This window comes from Morone saxatilis, unplaced genomic scaffold (genome assembly GCF_004916995.1).
Source record: "Morone saxatilis isolate NCDOM2014 unplaced genomic scaffold, NCSU_SB_2.0 Contig15, whole genome shotgun sequence".
Classification (NCBI taxonomy): domain Eukaryota; kingdom Metazoa; phylum Chordata; class Actinopteri; family Moronidae; genus Morone; species Morone saxatilis.
This window is the reverse complement of record NW_023339707.1, coordinates 18676138-18696607: the sequence shown is the minus strand read 5'-3', so window position 1 is coordinate 18696607 and position 20470 is coordinate 18676138. Positions and strand designations below refer to the sequence as shown.

Sequence of the window (20470 nt, the reverse complement as noted above, 5' to 3'; positions counted from 1 at the left end):
TGTGACTTTTGTAACTTGCCACAACATAACATGAAATAATTTTTTCACCAAAAGAAAGCAAGCATAATCTCAATACAATTACAGTTTGGTTAAAGAAGATGACCTATATGTGATGACTAGTCATGGGAACAGATGGGGTTTGACCAGCACATGGTTTTTCATATCTTAATATTAGTTCAGGTTTTCCTACAATACACAGTATTTGATTTCACTACCAGATAGTTCCAGTCTTTACTCATACACTCCATTGACTAATAAGCAACTGTGGGGTGAAGTTGCTTTCAGTGATGACAAGGCATCAGTTTCCCCCACCTGTGTTTTTTGACTTTCAGTATTAGTCGGGGAAGTACATAACTGACTACAGATCAAATCACTAAGCAACAAGAAGCATCTTCACCATTCAACAATTACTTTGGATAAGCATCTGTACAACAGGCAGTGACATAATCTTTTTAATTTTGGTCAGATTTGGTATTTTAGCAGGTGCTTAGGATGTGCTAGGATGTAGTTTCAGGTATTCCTGTATGTAAAATATATCAGGAAATCAGAACTCATTGTAGGTCATTGTAATAGTGGACTTGCCTGAAATGCCTTATATTTAAAAGAAAAAAGGAAAGAAAAAGTCCATAATCTTAAATAACATACTTTAGCACTTAGTCTGAAATTATATGATCACATATCTGTCACTTTTTTTTGTCTTCAGGATCTAAGGAAGATGCTTTGAAAGATTTCTTAATAAGTAAACTAATAAGTACTTAATAATTAGGTGTTATTTTGTTGAAACACTTGGGTGTGAAAAGGTTTTATTTTGGCATGTTTTTATATTATGATGCTTCTAAGAACATGGAACAAGGAAAATATCAAAGCTAACAGAACTATCACAACCCTCTGGTAGAATCTATAATCTGGAACCAATGCCACGGAGAAAGTACAAGTAGATTTTGATCTTAACGGTTATAAGTTAATGCTTTCTGTACCATTGGGAACCTGTGTGTATCACATGACAACAATGAGGCGTCACACATGAAGTTCAGTGACTGCACATTACTCATGTATATCTATGTTTGGAGTATCAGCAGGGCAAGTGAGGCAGGAACCCAGACCATCAGGCCCTGATGGTTTAAGGGTCACACGTATACATTTGCAACATGTTTGTAGTAAGAATTTGCCATCACATTTCAGAAACTAACACAACAGACACAAAACAGAAGACCCAGAAACATACAGGATCTGTGACACAACCTGCTGTGTTATTATTGTTGAGCAACGTCTACCAGTACTTTTGTGGGGACCATTTTTGTGGCTTTATCACAGAGAGTAGAGAGATTACAGAACGGCAACAAAGGTCCCTGTCTGGACCTTAACCAGGGATGTTGCTGTTCATGGTCTGGTCCTTAACCCCCAAGTCACAGGGATGCTCGTGTGCCTAACATTTGTGATACTTAATAGACACAAGAAAGAGTGATAGATGCTGATGGGGGGGCCCACAGTTCATTTCGTCACTTATCTTTTCAAGACTTTAATTTTCATCCAGAACAGTACATTGTCATTTCAACATGTTCTGCTCCATTTTTATGGCTCTACACAGAGATTAGCAACACAATTAATTTACATTAATGATGCCAAGAATAAAAAGGCTTTTTACTTTGATAGTTTAATATTTAATTCAAATGTATTCCACACATAATATTGTATGTGTGGAATATCATGCTTCATGTTTTCCCCCCTCTACCTTTAGTTGAAATGTCATTGCTGTTAGCCTGAAACTTGAGTCTTGCTCTGCATTATTGAGCAGAAACACACAATGAAACCCAACCCTCGAAGTGATTGTAAAACTGCAGACTTTTCAACTGAACATTCCCTCTCTACCAAAGACACATCACCAGCTGAGCACAATTCTGGCTTTGTTCGTACAACTTCCAAATAACTGATCCACTCATTTTACGCTTTAATGGTTTGGTGTGAAGTCCTGTTAGGGTCCATGGGATAACATCTTCCCAAGCACAAATATATTAGCCACATTTTAGTCATATGGAAACTCTGTTGCTGGGAAGTGACACAAAATGTCTCACTGAATTCATTATTGATTATTTCTTTGTTATGGTAAATTAAATTCTTTCCAAGAGTATACAGTTGGACTTTGTCCGGCCTGAGTGCAGTGTGACCACATGATGTGGTGTAACTGCCATGGGGAAGGCATGTGATTTCTGTTTTTTCCGGTTTCAGTGTTTACAGCAGTAACAAGTCAGACTGGGATTGTAACGTATTTATTTCACTGTGGGTCAATCCACACATACCAGCATGTTTAGTTTTGAGGATGAGTTTAAGGTGCTGCAAATAAATGTCTTAGGTTTTAGCCAAAATCGATGATTTAATTTTATCTCCATTGTAGCTATTTGTTGCATTGTTTCAAACTCATTACTACTGTTTCTCCATGGCATGTGCTTAAAGCTTGAATTTCCTTGGTATGTTTCCAACAGTTTAATAAATCCAATACCTCAATATTTAATTGTAAAACACGAGCACCCTCTACTGGCCAAATAAATAATGTGCAACCAAAGACAAAAAAATGAATATTTCCAGTTTGTAGGAGGGAGAGCGTTAGTCCACTGTCCAACTTTCTAGCAGTGATATTACAGAATACATAACCTTAGATATGTTTTACCAGATATTGTTCAAGTTTTATCTGGCATTCAGTTTTAGTTGTTTTTGAATCATAGATAATTCAACACGGTAATATAATAGCCATAGTTGCACCATATCTCATGTATTTAACATTTAACAACTCGCTCAATATATCACCTTCCAGTACACACAGTGTTTTACCAACCGTGTGTTCCAACTACTCCGTCTGATGCATGCAGTGAGTGCTATTTCAGTATGATAGAGAAGTCGTATCATTTTGTTTTTCATTTATTCTTAAAGTCAATTGTTTCTGAGGTAAAAATCCCCTGTAAGCCACGGGGCTTATTACATTTTGAGACTCCCAATGTTATGAAAGGACTAATCATTGCTTCCCCTTTACAAGTTAATAGGAAACCGATCCATTGTCTTGTTTGTCCTTCTGTGAGCCCTCTAGTGATTACATTTCTCATGCTCCACATGTAAAACCTTTCTCAGCGAGGGAAGGAAGATCAATTGAGATGGAATAATCAAAACTGAAGAATCTGTGTCATTTTATGGGGGATTCCTACATATTTTTCTTACAGGCACATGATTTTAAAAGTGTTTTAGAGTAAGGTTTTACTCACATTTTGGGAAATATACTCATTTGCTTTCATGGTGGGAATTAGATGATAAGATTGACACCAATTAAGAACTTCAGGAAGTCGCTGCTATCGGTGGCCTAGAAATAGTCCTGCACATTATCCACTGTTAAATTACAGCTTGTTTTTTCACTTCGGTTTTGTGTATTGATAAAAATAAACAAGCAATTATGTGTTAATTAGTGCTACCAGACAGATTTTGTTCTCTTTGGACAGATTCAGGCTGGCTGGGCTAGGATAGGTTGATATCTTAAACATTTTTTAACTGGCCACTGTTTGTCCACAAATTGGTGATAGCCGATATATTCGCCCATGCGTGCCCCCCAATCACTGCCCCAGTAGTTGCAGCTGGGAAATGAGTGGTGAGTTCACTAGTTGCAACAAACTCTCATAGTTTTCAGAAACAAAGAAAAGTCAAGAAATGTCAAGAAAGGAAAAGAAAAGCAACTGTTTCCCCCTGTTTCCACCTGTTTTCTCTCTTATACCTTACCTTATACCTCTTATCCCGAAGTAAGACCTTGTTAGGCAATATTAAAACACACTTCATTCAAACTTGACAGAAATAAAATAAAATTCATCAAACCAACTTTATTAGTATTTCCACAGTTTCAACAGTCACCAACTCTGGTGTCTAATCATCTCTACACGCTGTTGCTGTCTCTCTGATGCTCGACCTCCTTGTTTCCTCTACTCACTTCATGCTTCTCTTGACCGAGCCTGTCCCTGCTGTGTCTTCATCTTCCACAGACCTGTAACTGTATTCCCTGTTGTCAAACTAGTCGAAATAAACTCTTAATTGGCCGCAGTTAGATGTGAAAATACACTGGCTCTACAGCTGATTTACCTCTCACTATACTACTATTAGATATATTCATCCGTGCTAAGATAAGGTAACTTTCTCATGTCTCCCGTTTCATATTTGCCGTACAGATATGAAAGTTTTATAAATCTTTTCATCTTATTCTGGGCAAGAAAATGTTGAGCTGTTGCCAATAGTTCATTTAAACCCACTGAGCACTTCACTGACTTCCAGTTCAGGGTGAGGCTGAAATCACATGTCAGTCTTATGTTTGACATAAAAAGCTGCAGTTGTGCGGGGTAGTATCACCAAACTTTTTTTTTATGGTCATTTTCATGGTATCTCACATCCTTTTTTTTGGTTTATTCTTCTGTCAGGAATACATAAAATATAAAAACATTTTAATGCCAACATATACTGATGGCTTTGATTAGTATACAAAATTATGCAATATATGAAGGAATCAGAATGCATGGAACATTTGCAGAATTTAAAAAATGTTTATTGTACAAACTTTAACGTAAAAACAAAACTGATTGATGATACAAAAAAGGTATAAGAACAAAATTATGTGTTTTGCTGCCTATTGAAGAGCTACAGTAGTTGTTTCTGCTATGCACCGTTATGGCAGTATATGAAAAATTCATATCATCCAGGAAGATTAAAACCAGTATACTGGTTCATTCAGCATATCGCTCAGTACTAAGATGCAGACCATTGGCCATTGTCTGATTTAGAAATGATGGATAAGAGATTTCGTTCACATCTTGGATTTTTGTTGCCTTTCATTTATATTGAATGCTCTAATCTATAAGATTACTGTGTAGATTATTTTTTTTTTGTATATTTTTAGCCACTCTATCAGAGTATGTGTGCTGTATGATTGGCAATATCAGCTGTAGGTGGTTTGTTCCATTACTTTTGTCTTGGCTGAAATATCTCAACAACTATTGGATGGATTACCACAAGCGTTTGTGCAGACATTCATGGTTCTCAGATGATGAATCCCACCGACTTTGTGGATCTTCTGACTTTTACTCTAGTGCAGCAATGAGGTTGACATTTTTGGTTTGCAGCAAAATGCCTTGACTACTGTTGGTTGGATAACACATGAAATCATGTCCCCCCTCAGGACAAATTGTATTAGCTTTGGTGATAAACTAACCTTTTTATCTTGAGCCATCTTTATCAGAATTTAAAATTGTCCAATACTTTGCTTTATGGCCAAACACCTGCTGACATTCCCCTCAACCTAAACACATCAACCTCACAGAACCACTAGCATGGCTTTAGACTGTGGGTGCCCAAAATCTTTTGGTAAACTTAATGTTGGGCCACGGGCCAAAAGGAAACACAGCAGTGACAATCTGCTTGCTGTGCTCAGATTCTGAAAAATAATTCATAATTAATAATCTTACATATTTAAAGAGCATTTTTACCTTGATGAGGCTGGGTGCAGTCGGGAAGACCATCTGTTGAAATCTAAACTGGCTGTGCGTTCACACTCAACAAGAAATAAAGTGTAAAATGAAGTAAAGTTACTTTTCAGGTGAGATTTCCGTTGTAATTTCAATTAAATTGATTTTAATTAACAAACTTGTTCACAATATCTCCAGATTGTCTTCAAAGACAGAATTTAGGAATGGGAGAATAAGCTGCAGACAGTGAAATGTCATACACAATAGTGAACAATATAACTTGTAAATAGTGAGAAAGTGAGAAATTCAGTCAGTATCATGTTGTTTATCCACGAACATGTTTTCTTTCATGGTTTAATAAATGATATATCAGTGTGGTATATCTGTTGCTTTAATATATCACATAGGGCTGTGCTCATATTGGTCATTCCAGCTGTGTTTTCATTTGACAGCAACATAACTGTGGATAAAAAATATATAGATTGAAATTCTTATAGGTCCAGTCAGTTTGCCTGACAACCAAGGTTATAACAACACTGGTTATTGTTTCATGATGGTTAGTTCAGTGATTATAAAGTATATACATACTATATGTTGAGTGGAGGTGTAGATCCATGAATCCATGACAGCAATCACTTGTGAGTTTGATTCAGGCAAATTCATCATCTGCTGAAGTGTTAAGTTTGACTGTGTTCAAGGGGAGCATGTAAAAATTTATATTACAGATAAGAAAGAACTAAGTGAAATGTTGATGTGTTGATTTTGATTTGTTAATACCTTTAAAGAGACTGAATTTCTATTATCGTGTGGCTGAACAAAATCAGGCAAAGTACCTTTTGTCAACAGAAAAGGACTGTAAGGCTGTAGTCCTAAATCATAGTGATGACATTCTGTGAGTTTTTCTTAAGAATTTCCCTCTAAAAATACAAGTAAATTCCAGGAAATTGACTGAACCACCGTAGCCCTTGAGATAGCTTCTAACATAAACTGTTGTTCTGAGTAGGGTGGAGGACTTTTATAGAGTAGAAGATTGGCTATGAAAAACAGGAAAAGAAAACCGTGCTAAAATAAATATTACATGATGTGGGGATGATGTTTTTAGTTGAGTGTCATCTCACTAAATATACAATGCTAAATAGAGCAGTGATGGAAGAAGTACTCAGATCTTTTACTTAAGTAAAAATACAAAAGCACTTAAATATACTTAAAGTACCAAAAGTAAAAGTACTCAATTTTTTTTAGAAACTGAACATGAACAAACAGAAGACAATTGTAACTGCATATACAGGCGTAGTCATATAAAATAGTAAATGGATAAATAAAATATATGGCTGTTTAAGACAAGAAGTGGCAATACTTACAACAACACACATGCATACAAAATAATCTAAATACCTATGATTATAAAAATATATATATTTAAAAAAAAGAAAAGCTGCAACATATATAGTATTCCTCAGTTCTTTAAGTTGTGACCTTATGACAATCCAACCCTATTAACCCATATCCATATAAGCATGGTATCACTCCCACTTCCAGATATATAGATCCATGGTATATAGTTAACTGGTAAAGTACCTACAAATCTGAATGTACTTAATACATCACCCCACTGAATTAGATTAATGCTGTTATTTACTCAACACTGTTTTAAGGCCTTGGTGTACTTGTTTGTTGTTGTGTTCATCTTGTGAACCTAGAAAACAGCCGCAATATGTATATTGAATATAGTAAATTGGAAGTGTATATTAGTATTTGTTGAGGTCAGCAGCAGAGAAAGCCTTAAGCTAATAGATCCTGTTGATGTGAAGCTTCGTCATTAATCATATGCCTGTGTGAGGGTAAGAGATAGGACAGGATCCCCTGGAGTCTGGATGCTGATGGTGGTGGAGTAAAGCCAGCAGGTGGTTGATGGAAACTCTCAGATGAATCTCCTGGAACATCCTGGAGGTAATGGTGCCGATGGGGAGGCGATGGGTTGCACAGCGGTTGGTCTGAAAGACCGAATGACAGAATTACTATGATACTAAAAGAACGCCGCCTGAGGACCTGATTGGGTCCGGTAAAGATCATTGGCTAGACACGGTGACGTCTGAATGTTGAATGTAGGTTAGAGGAGAGGAAATGCAGAAATCCACCAACAGGAATAAAGGCCAAGTGTTCCTTATTGAACTATCACTGAAGCTCCATCACAAATACCCTAAAAAATAAATTGCATGTCAGCCTGTGAGGACTGCATGAATATTAAAGATCTTGTTGGGTTGATCTTAATATTACTTTAAAAGGGATTTTCTTGATTTTGTGATTATGTACCGTAGTTTCATAGATATGTGTATTCCAAACAATTGAAAGGGGTGTGCTGAGATTTTCCTCATACCTATCATACCTTGAAACCAAACCTACTGACTAAAACAAATGCTCTTGTTTCTTTCTAACTTTGACACACATACACCCACTCTAGCATCATGCACAAATAAAGATTCTTCATTCTTAACAATGGACACGGAAAGTGACTCACCTACATATTTGTTCCTTCCTTCTTTCTTTCATTTATTAGTTCATTTATTCTGTTTTTCATTCAAGTCTCATCGTCACAAAGCAGAATGGGAAGTGTCTGCATGTGACGCATTAAACCAGGATCATTCACTTTATTTCTGTTTTGCAAACCTGTTGAGCTGTGTAGTGTGTTTACTATCTGTTGGAAGATGTGTCCTTGTTTCTTTCTCATTGGTTTTCTGAAACCCACTGTACAGAATGAGTCTTAATTTAATGTAGCTTCCATTAACACTGTTTCAGTGTGTTTGCCTGTCGCGCATGATACAAAGTGCAAAGGAGGCAACTTTTAACCCACTACTCTAATCTGTAAATATTCCTTCTACAATCACCTACATTAACAGATGGTTTGGAGTGGACACCTCACACCACAGATTTCACATTGTCCATTCCATCTCCATAAAGTTCAACACTGAATTATGGCATCTTCTAAGCACCTCTACGCTTTCCCATCTGAGGCTTTTCTTCATATATGCTTGTTCTCCCTGTGTTTTTATAGTTCTTCATGGGTGCGCTGATTGCTCCTTAGACATGCATGTTAATTATTAGTAACACTACGCCACTTAATATTGACAAAGCCTCTGACCTCAGAACTGGAGTTACTCTCCCTGCTCATATATAGTTTCGATGAACAGTGGTGGAGGAAATATTCAGGTCCTTTACTAAAGTAAAAGTACCAATACCACACTGTAAAAATTCTCCATTAGAAGTAAAAGTCTTGCATTGAAAATTACACTTAAGTGAAAATATTTAAGGATAATCTGGAAAAGTATTAGAAGTAAAAGCACTAAATGCAGAAAAAATACTCCTGGGACTGTAATACTATTTATATATTATATAATTTGATTAGTATTACTTGTGCATTAATATAAAAGGAACGTTTTATTGCTGTAGTTGGTTGAGGAAATAGTAGTTAGTTAAAGTAGTTAAAGATGACTTCCACGGTCATTTTAACTGCACACTGCAGCAGCCTTTACCACCATCTGACCATAAATCCTGATGGATGAAACTACCAATCCATGCAACACAACTTTTACAGGTCTTACTTTGCTTCAGTGTATCTAAGTTTCTTTCTTACGCTTTGTGTTATCTCATGTTGTCCATTTAAACCAGGCAATTATTCATTGTTCAACCACAAGGCCCATTCTGATCTGATTATCTCCAGTGGGACTTTGACAATGAAGGTTCAGAAACTAAACCTTTAAATGTATGAAACATATTCACATCTCTGGTTAAATACAGTGATTGATTTGTCAAAGAGGATTTTAAACATATTTTCCATACAGTAAAAACATAAAACAAAAACTGCACAAAGAACTGTGTAAGAAGATCAACTGGTGTTTTAAAACTGAAGTTCACTGGTGGAGTTTAGTAACAACTTCTGGTGTGCTTTCGGAAAACCACACATTAGTCCCATCACTGTGGGGCAATGATTTTATATGCTGCCCATCCAAACTATTCATTGAGCATCTACAACAAATAATGTTCTTTGGTAATTAGGTTTGAAGAAGCCTAATCAACAATGAGTTATTGTTCAAGGTTTAATGTCTTTAATGTAACGAGATTGTGTTTCTCGCGGTCCAGTAGTGCTATAAATATATGTAATATATGTTGTCCTTATGTGGTGGGGGGCAGCAGGGTTTCTAAAAGTCTAACAGCTTGGGAGAAGAAGCTGATACAGAACATCATAGAGCTGGTTCTGGTGCTGCGAAACCTTCAGCCTGATGGCAGTAGGGCAAACAGTGTGTGTGAAGGGTGTGAAGGGTGGGATGGGCAGAAGAGACTCTGCGTGAAAGAGTGATGGGAAAGATGCTTAAAATGTTGCAATAAAGTCTTGATTCAGGAAACGAAGTGTGGAATTTAAATAGAAGTTTAGTCTCAGGATCAAATAAGTAGGATTCACAAAAACTTGTGTATGAATATACCACTATTTCTGTAGAAATATCAGTACAGTAACAAACTAAAACAGGTATCTGTAATTTCTTGGTCAAAACTTCAAATAGCAAATGTGCATAGAGGGATTTAGGGAGCAGAAAACTATACTTAACTATGAATTAAGTGCATTTTGAAAGATTTGTCTGTGTGTTAATTCTGTGTGTTAATGCAATGTTAAGTCTTTAATGCAAGTAACCCAGGCATTTTGCAGGTAACAAGTGTAAATAATGTTTACATATTTTTGATTCTACCAAACAATATACAAGAGTGTGTCATGGTATTCATAAATGTAAATGGTCCAAACTCTTTCGTAATATGAAACACTGTGTCCTCACTTTTCAGAGTACCAAATGTATGGCTTTGGTAACATTTAAAGTCTTCAATCTAAGGACATGCTCTTATTATTAATGGAAAATATCTATCAATCTGTAAACAAACTGAGGAAAAGCACTTGGGCACATTTCATAATTTTAATATAGGATAGAGAGGTGTGGTAGAGGAGGAGTGTGATAATGTGGGGGAAAAAGAGGCATTAGTTCATACATTAGTTATGTCTTTAAACTGTTTAAGGCATATTTTGCCTCTAGTTTTATCTAATAGTTTAACAATCATAAAATCACCAGGCTTTATAGGCCCCATCTGCATCTATCTTATCTGACCATATCAATTATAGGTTTGATCAGATATATATTTGCAGATGGAAAGTCAGCATTTTATTTATGAACTGATCATTACTCCAACACACTGACAAACATGTATGTTATGAAAAAAAAAACCTTAGTCCATGTTCATTTTAGGTGGGAATTGTTTTTATTCATGGAGAGCCACAGATTTACATTTCTTGTGACATGTTGGTTTATGTCACAGTATATAGACTTCTTCATATTCATAAATTCCCTGCTGTTCTTTTTTCTAACAGCTGAAAAGGACAGTAAACAGGTAGAGGCTGACATTGAGGCTGCAGCTCCTTCAAAACAATCTCCGGAGGACACCTCTACAGATGCTGCTCCCTCTTCCCAGCCTGCCACTAAGCCAGCCAAGCCACAGAGCCACTCTCAACAAAAAGCAAAGGAGCCAATCAACAGTGGTGTGTCTAAGCAGCAATCTTCAGAATCAGATCCCTCTATACCACCCACCCTAGCAAAATCTAGTCTGTCTCCGGCCGCACAATCCCCATCCACCTCAGCTCCCAGACATCATGAAACAGGGGCCCTCATGGTCACTAAGACCACATATGTCATACCAAAGAAGCAGTCTGCATCCCTACCTCCGTCCAGCCACATGTCAGCTTCAGCAAAGTGCCAGAAGCCTTCTTCAGCCCCCATGCTGCTAAATGAAACCAGAAACCTGTTGGTGCCACCAGCACCAAGTGCTCCCTCCTCTAGACCATCTCAGCCCAATAACCAGGTCAGGCAGAGCATCCAGCGCTCCCTCACCAGCATCCTTTTCAAAAGGTGAGAACTGTTACACAGGCTTGTATGATCTCATGTACACATACTATACTCTTGATGAATCTGACTTCAAAATGCGCTTTATGAAAAGTTAAAGTGATGGTGGAAGGAGCCAAAAAGTGAACGCCCATACCTTCAAGTGTGTTTAAAAACAACATGGACATGAGTTGATGGGCATGCAATAACAATTTAACATACAGCATATGGGGAAAAATGAATTCACCACCTTTTATTTCAATAGTTTTTAAGGTTTTTATTATAACAGCGTGTCTTTGCTGACCAGATTACATACTTTTCAGTCATCTAAATTTCAGTAGAGTTTTCATAAAGAATAGATAATTTGTAAGTAGTATGATCTACATATTATATATTTTATCCGTGGGTAAAATCAAGTGTCCTTCACAAAAATCAATTATTTTAACACTATAGACTCCAGGAACATGTTTTTTGGCTTTTGCAGTTTTACAATAAAAGTGTAAAATTTGCATCCCAATCTTTTAAAGCAGTGATGCACAACAAATTTGTTAATTAACTGCCTTTTCATTTTTCAAGGGTGTGTGATTGTGAGGACTTGGAGATGTCTGAGAGTGAAGTTGCAAAGCTTGTCGCAAGCATTGAGATGGAGATGTTCGACATATTTCGCAACACAGACAGCAAATACATGAACAAGTACAGAACTATAATGTTCAACCTGAAAGACCCCAGAAACAAGGTTTGTGTTACGTTGATAAACCCATTTCGGTTACCATACATTTGAATCAATATTGCAAAAATGTGTATAGTGCAAATCATAGTTATTTATGTTTTTAGCAAACTGACAGTCCAATTATTGGTTCTCTCAAGGGCTTGTTGTATCGGGTTGTACGTGGAGAGATCAGTTCGTTCAGACTGGTCAGGATGAGCCAGAAGGATATGCAAGCTACCAAGGCATCAGAGCCAAGTGCAAAAGAAACAACAGAGGTAAAGTGTAATAGATATTAAACACAACAAAAGAAAAGACAACATCAGATATTATGCTTGAACTTGTTATCAATAGGAAGTCCTGAGAGGCAAGTGAGAAAAAAAACTGACTTCAGAACGGTTAGAAAAAAAGGGTTTGCAAAAAGAATATAAAAGTAATTATTTATTTAATTATCAGCACTAATAATCCTGGCAAAACTTTGATTCTTTGCAATTCACAGAAAGCCACGTTATTACATCCAAAATAACAATACAAATGAGTATATAAGCAGTAAGAGAAAGGGTTCATTCAAAACCTGAGTAATAGTAATAAAAAGAAATCAGGGGTAAGAAATCTTGTACCATTTGATATAGTTTCTCAACCTTGTTGTCATTTAGATTGGTCCAAAGTCTTTCCTTTCATTTTGAAGGTGTAGCTATGAAAAAAGAGCGACATAACTATATATACCCAGAGAGGGAAAGGTAAAGGGGAACAAATAAACAAATAAACTAAATATATAAAAAATGTTTTTAGCAGGTTGGCTTCACACAATTGTCTGACAATTTGAGAAATTGCAGTGCTGTATGAAGATATCCATCTTTAAGTTCAAGGAAAATGTAACCTTTATATCATGTAAATCTCCATTGTCCAGTTATTTATGGTCAGTCCGACATTCATCATCCATCTTGTCAGAGCCTTTTTACTGCCAGCAGTATACTGTTCACCTGTTCTGAAGTCATAAACACAAGAGAGAAAACAGTTTAGATTAGACAAAGAAAATGGATCACCAGAATCTTTTTTTCTACTTGCCTCGCATAATTTCAGTATTATCAGGCCTCAGAAAGTTGAACAGTGTTTGTGTCAGAGGTAATTATTTTCTTCCATTACTTGTATGTATTTAGGTTAAGGATACAACTGATAAAGTGACAAGTTTGCTGCCGAAGCCTGAAGCAGTGAAGGTTGACTTGCCCAGTTTGAATCCCGCTAGACCGGATAGAAGCACGGTGTGTACTTGCCTAATTTGCATTCAGTTGGTGGAATTTAAAATGTTTACATGGTCATTGCATTGTCTATCCTTGTCCATATAAATGGATGAGTGTTATGATAGCTTTGTAAGTCTCATTGTTTTTGTGGCTTGTGTTGGTATATTTTGCTTCCCAGGAACAGAAGAAAAGTCTTCCTGCTCCTGCTCTCAAGGCCAGAACAAGCCAACCAAGCAGTGCTGTACCAGATATCCTCTCCTGTATGCTTAAGGACACAACATCAGAGCACAAAGCTCACCTCTTTGACCTGAAATGCAAGATATGCACAGGTGAATTAAAAATTTTTTTTACAATAGATGTGCAATACATAGTATATATGATTACATTATCCTATGACCACCCATTGTTAATTTTAGTTTTTCAAAGTGAATTATTTTTCTTTTCCAAAGGCCAAATAATAGCTGGAGACGAGGAGGAGCCCACAAAGAAAAAACCCAAGGTTTCTGAAACAAGAGATAAATATGAACCCTCCTGGAGAAGGCCTGCAGGAGATGACTCTCCTCTGAGGGCACCACCTGACTCACCTGACATGGATTCACCAACATCCTTCCTAATGGATCCTTCATCCCGCCTTATCATTGACTCTCCAGTATTGACTATAGTGGAATCCCCTGCTTCCCCCATAATGGATTCTCCAGCCTCCCCTACTTTAGAGTCTCCAGCTTCTCCTGTCATGGAGTCCCCTGCATCCCCAACTCCAGACACTCCTAATGCTACTACAACAAAGAGAGCGTATACACCAGTTGTGATTCCAGCTGTCTCCACAGTAACCATCTCAAGGCGTGATCCCCGCACTGCTGCAAGCAGGTTCTCTGCTTCGTCAAGTGGCACCTCTGGTCCAAGTAACACAACCCATAACCAATCAGCCCAGTATGCTCCGCTTAAAGAAACTAAGTCGGCCTCACCATCAGCTTTAGCCTCCTCACTACCACCAACAAAAACATTACCTAAATCTATCTTAATGAAACCGTCTTCTTCGGCTGATCCCAGACTCTATGGCACATCTTTGAGGTATTTAAATAATTGTGCCAACTTGAAGCACATAGAATAGAAGAGAATTATTCTATTTTATTCTGTTTTATGTAGTATATAGCAAAGTCAGCATAATGTGTGGATACGATTGTCACTGTGCTGTTGTGGTTTGTGTCACAGGACCGTGATCTCTGAATCCCCAGCTGAAAGTGGGACTGCTCAGTTCTTGGCTAAGGAAGACATAGTGTGGAAAGGATTCCTTAATATGCTCACTGTAGCAAAGTTTGTCACCAAAGGATATCTGGTTTCAGGATCTGCTGAAAATCTCAAAGCGGTACAGTACTGCGCAATAATATTTTTTAAAATTCACAGAGCTGTATTAAAAAGATCTGTCAATGTAATTAATTCAACTGAAGGTATGAACAGTTTTTCTTGTGTGTAGGATCTACCTGATACCATACAAATCGGAGGACGAATCATGCCTCATACAGTGTGGGACTACGTTGCAAAACTAAAGACCTCTCTTACAAAGGCAAGCAGTAAATGTAGTTTTTATTTGTGTCTTGTACAATAATATTGAAAATCTATCAATATTTTAAATCTTCTTTTGTTTGTTTTTTGCTTATTAGGAGTTATGTGTGATCCGGTTTCACCCTGCAACGGAGGAGGAAGAGGTGGCCTATGTCTCCCTATTTTCCTATTTCAGCAGCAGAGGTCGTTTTGGTGTGGTTGCCAATAGCAGCCGTTCTATCAAGGATTTATACCTTGTCCCACTCAGTGCAAAGGAATCAATCCCATCCATACTACAACCACTTGAAGGACCAGGTGTGATAATGCTTCGAATAACAGTCTTATATAATGAGTGAATGATATAATGGGCCTATTTTAAACACCTCCGATGCTTAACAGTAATGGCTTATATTTGAGCTGCAATATTCAGCCCCAATGAACACTCCTGGACCAATACCCATATATTTTGTGAATCTGTATAATTTTCTGAACTTTTTGACCAAAGTTGTAAGTTAAGAATTGAGAAACTATAAAGCCAATTGTCAGCATTTAATTTAAACTTGTTCTAATGATTTATTAATGTTTATTTGTATGATTTATTTACTTTTTGTTTTTTTTCACAGGGCTTGAAAAAAAACGGCCCAATCTTCTTCTGGGTCTGGCTATCATTCAGAAGGCAAAACGTCCAGGAAGTTTGCCTCAGGATATTGAAGAGAAGAGACCCAAAGTTCATATGTCCAAAGACCCAATGTGGATCCCAAAACCTCCAGTCCTGTATGGTTCTGACAAATTGGAGATATTTCAACCATACGATCCAGAGACTCCTGCTAACACCACGCCTCCTGATTCACCAACTTGTCCTGGGTCACCATCAGAGTCCTCCTCTTCTGGCTCAGTCACCATACCATCTCTTTTGACTTCAGTTAAAGCAAATCCTCCAGTTTCTACCTCAGCCGTTGTTGCTACCACTCAGTCCACCTCTGATAACGTTTCTGACAAGAATCCCACACCAGCATCCAGTGTTAAGACACCGCTGCAGACTATCTTGAAGAGTTTGTTTGGCAAGAAGCAAACTGACTCCATCTCCTCTGATGGAAGTTCTGCAACAACAGTTACCAGGAGTGTTAAGAAGCGTCCTGTGTTTTCTCAGGTGTCTGGATCAATGGTGGACCCAATTGTCCAACAGTATGGACAGAAATCCAAAGTCAAAAAAATAGAAGAAGAGGAAAGCGACTTTGACCGACCATACGACCCAGAAGAGGAATATGATCCAGCAATGGGATATGGAATGGTGGCTCCGCACAGCATAGAAAAAATTAACCCGGTTGGCCCTGCAGAATCAGACTTTGTAGACGATGACGTGGCCTATGATCCAGAGGACGAGACTATATTTGCAGATATTCAAAGTGATATTGTAACAAAGCCCCCTGTTCCATCTCAATTGTCAGATTCTACATCAACCCCAACCCCAGTTTCCACCCAGGCAGTTACACCAGCTCCCACTCCCACTCCATCACAAACTTCTTCCACAGCTGAAGTAACTCAGAACCTTCCTATAGGCACCGTGGTTGTCTCAGCTGCAACACTAACTGAACAACAGCGGATGCTTGAGGAGCTCAATAAGCAAATTGAAGAGCAAAAACGGCAGCTGAAGGAGCAGGAAGAGGCACTACGCCAACAGAGAGAGGCTGTGGGTATGTTCATGGCTCACTTTTCTGTTTCTGATTCTCTGATGTCTCCCCCACCAAAATCTTTGCCTGCCAGTCAACTGTCATCTGTGCAGAGTGGCATAATGCAAACAGAGTCAACAGACAAGACCAACAACCTTACAGAGACTGTGGACAGTTCAAATGTGGATTCACAAACTGTTACGCTAGAAGACACAACTGCCATCCCTAATTTAAAAAATGATGGAGAAACTGTTACAGAACAAGAAGAAACGCAGGAAAATGTTAAGGAAAGCGACAAATATTCCTCTGCAGGAGAGATTGAAGATTCTGATGTAGCTTATGATCCTGAGGATGAATCACTTTTTAATGAAATTCAAGAGGATGTATTTCAAGGAAGCAGTGTAAAGACTTGTGATTCATTTTTGTCTAGAACAGGGCATAGTGCCAGCCGCATGGACACTCCTCTGAATTCACACCACAGCAGAAAGCGAAGACTGTCACCAAAGAGGCGGGCTCATCGTGAAAGGGACCGCCATAGAAGTCCTTCAAGAAAGTCACAGCGCCGTTCTCCTTCACATTCCCAGAGACGTAGAGAAAGGGATAGGCATAGAAGAAGTGAAAGGGACAGGTCCAGGCATAGAGCTAGAGACCATTCTGAACGTCAGGGTCGCCATCGTAAGGAGCATACCGCCCGCCGGCATTCTCGTGGGCATAGAAGATCCCCATCATCTCCTACAAGAAAAGATTCTATGTCCCTTTCACCAAAACAGCACAGAGATTCTTCCCCTCAAGTCCATGAGAACTCATCTACCTTGGTTGCCATTAAAAATGACCCTGATCAATTAGAATTTAATCTTGATGAGAAGGTTGAGAACTCTGATAAAGACTTTTCACTCTGTGCACATGAACTTCTTCACAATGTGAAGGTTGAGATGTCAGAACCACCAAAATCTGATGAGCTTCAAAATTCAATCAGCGACCATGATGACACACATAGAGATTCTTCTGCCCAGGTGGATAAACCCTCTCCACAGGAAACTCTGCTTAATAGCAAAATTGATAGTGCAATTCCTCTAAGAGAAATTGATCCGCCCATTCGAGATTCTCCTCAGAGCCCTGATCCAGAGCCACAGTTTATGAAACCGAGCAACATAGAAAAGAGTGACTATCTTAAGATTGAGGAAAACACATATCCTGAGATCAGTGTCTCAATGCCACTTGTTAAAATTGAAAGTAATTGCCTGCCTATTGGTGTTCAAGCAACAATGTCCAATATCTTGTGGCCTACTGTTGGAGGTACCACATCAAATGTTAGAAAAGCAGACTTTAGAACCCTTGATCTACAGGGTCCAGGTGTCGGAGATCGAAGTATGATAGAGGCAGAAAAAATGATAGAAGGGGAATATCCATGCTTAAAGCACCCAGAAATACTGGGTTATAGGGGAGGGCATTCAAATCCACCTATAGGCTCAGATATTGAGGGCTCAGGACCTAAAATAGACCCTGTGACAAAGCATTCAGGACCTGGTATGAGTGGTCCAGGTAACAGAAATGCAGGACAAGATATGAAAAAACCTGGACACAGGGAACCACAGACACATCTAAGAGAATCAGGAATTAGATTCTCAGGGGCTGATATGAGAGGTCCAGGCATGCAAGACATAAACCCCAGCAACTGGGTTCCTGGACCACACATACAAGACCTAGCAATAAGCCATCAAGGGAAATATGTGAGGACCCCAGGGACAGGGATGCAGGTTTTAGAGCCAAATAGCAGAGAAGTGGGTGTTAAACATCACTATACTGATAGAATTGGTTCTGTGCAAGATATGGAAACCTCTTGTATACAAAGTGCAAATCCAGAAGTACCAGCTGTTACCAATACACGTATGGGAGGATCAGGCCTACAGAATGAAAAGAGAGATCCAGTCATGAAGGGCCCTTCGTCAGATAGCCAAAAAGATAGAGGTGATAGTCCACACACTGGGGATATGAGATCTGCTAGGAGAGGTGGAGGTATAATAGATCCCAGAAGTCCTGATATAAGAAATGCAAGTCCATCTTATAGGGGCTCAGGAAGAGTTCAAAGGCAGTCATGGCATGATGGCAGTCCAGTTTTAGAGGAAAGGGGCCTTCTTAAAAGGGGGTTTCAGCCACAAGGAAGAGATGCCGAAATGAGCAGGTTGGGTGGTGGTCGGGAAAAGATTTTAGATTCAAATGCAGGTTCAAAGGGTACAGTTGTAAGAGCAGATAGAATATGCCCAGCAATGACCGATGAAAGGCGGGGACCACAAAGAGGGCGAGGTGTACCCATGAGAGGACCAGGGCCAAACATAAATTCCGAAAGTGGGTCTAACAGGTCCTGCATTGGACGAGACAGTAGTGGGCCTAGAGAACATTTCAAGGAACCACAGCCAGATATAAGAGATGAAAGGAGTGTGTGCCCTGACATGAGAGAATCAGAAACTATGCATGAAATAAGAAAGCCAGATATGACAGTCAGAAGTTATATGGGGCCTTGTCAAGATATGAGTAGTATGGGTACCTCAGATTCAAGGGGTGATAGAAGTGAGTCACATACCAGGAGTTCAAGCAGAGACATTGGAGAAACAGGTTCAAATAGGAGAGATGCAGATTTGCAAGGAAGAAATATACAGGGTCTATGGCAAGAGATGAGAAATGAACAAGTGGGCCAAGAAGACAGAGGTCCCATGCCAAACATTACAAATCCAGATTGGAGAGGTCCAGGACCAGGTCTTATTGGTCCTGATATGAGGGATCAGAGGAGTCAAAATAAAGGTTGGGGTCCGCATATGAGTGATACAGATTGGAGTGGCGCAGGATCAGATGTGAGAGATGACTGGCAAGGGCCAGATGAATGCAGAGTCCATCAGCCTGATAGGAGAGGTCCAAACATGGAGGACACGAGGCATGACAGGAGAGGACCAGAGGGTCCGGATTTCATGGCACCGGGACTGTTAAAGAGAGGACCTGGTATGGAGGTGCCACAGCATGACAGGAGAGGTTTAGGAGGTCCAAATTTCATGGGACCAGGACCTGAAAGGACCGGTCCAACTAATGACAATCTAGGACCTGGCATGAGAGGAACAGGAGGACCAGACTTTGTTGGACCAGGCCATGAAAGGAGAGGTCTACCTATGGAAGTATCTGGGCCTAACAGGAGAGGACCAGCAGGTCCAGATTTCAGGAGACCATGGCCTGAAAGGAGGGGTCATAATATGGTTGGTCCAGGGCCTGACAAGGGAGGACCTGATATGGAGATCCCAATCCATGACAGGGGAGGACCAGGAGGTCCAGATTTAATGGGACCAGGGCCTGAAAGGAGAGGTTCTGATATGGAGGTCCTAATGCATGACAGGAGAGGACCAGGAGGTCCAGATTTCGTGGGACCAGGACCTGAAAGGAGAGGTCACACTATGAACATTCAAGAGCCTGACAAGAGAGTACCAGGAGGTCCAGACTTCAGGAGACCAGAGCCTGAATGGACAGGTCCAACTAATGACAGTATAGGACCTGGCATGAGAGGAACAGGGGGTCCGGACTTTGTGGGACCAGGCCATGAAAGAAGAGGTCTACATATGGAGGGTCCTGGGCCTAACAGGAGAGGACCAGTGGGTCCAGATTTCAGAGGGCCAGGACCTGATAGGAGAGGTCCTGCTATAGAGGGTCCTGGGACTGACATTAGAGGAGCGAGAGGTCCAGATTTCAGGGGACCAGGGCCTGAAAGCACAGGCTTAACTATGGAACGTCCTGGACATGACATGAGAGGACCTGGAGGTCCAGATTTCAGAGGACCAGGACCTGAAAGAAGAGGTCCCATTATGGAGGGTCCTGGAGGTCCAGATTTTAGAGGACCAGGACCTGAAATAAGAGGTCCCATTATGGAGGGTCC

General features: G+C 39.4%; 1 protein-coding gene across 1 annotated transcript in view; it reads left to right on the top strand.

The window, feature by feature from the left end:
- The window catches only part of si:ch73-181d5.4, a 31564-nt gene that overhangs the window by 8124 nt on the left and 2970 nt on the right, over window positions 1-20470 (top strand). Inside the window, exons 7-16 of the mRNA XM_035656691.1 lie at window positions 10891-11425; window positions 11975-12134; window positions 12266-12382; window positions 13265-13366; window positions 13524-13674; window positions 13795-14416; window positions 14558-14711; window positions 14820-14909; window positions 15007-15202; window positions 15511-20391. Coding sequence (XP_035512584.1) covers window positions 10891-11425; window positions 11975-12134; window positions 12266-12382; window positions 13265-13366; window positions 13524-13674; window positions 13795-14416; window positions 14558-14711; window positions 14820-14909; window positions 15007-15202; window positions 15511-20391 — 7008 coding nt within the window. The remainder of the gene's footprint in view (window positions 1-10890; window positions 11426-11974; window positions 12135-12265; window positions 12383-13264; window positions 13367-13523; window positions 13675-13794; window positions 14417-14557; window positions 14712-14819; window positions 14910-15006; window positions 15203-15510; window positions 20392-20470) is intronic.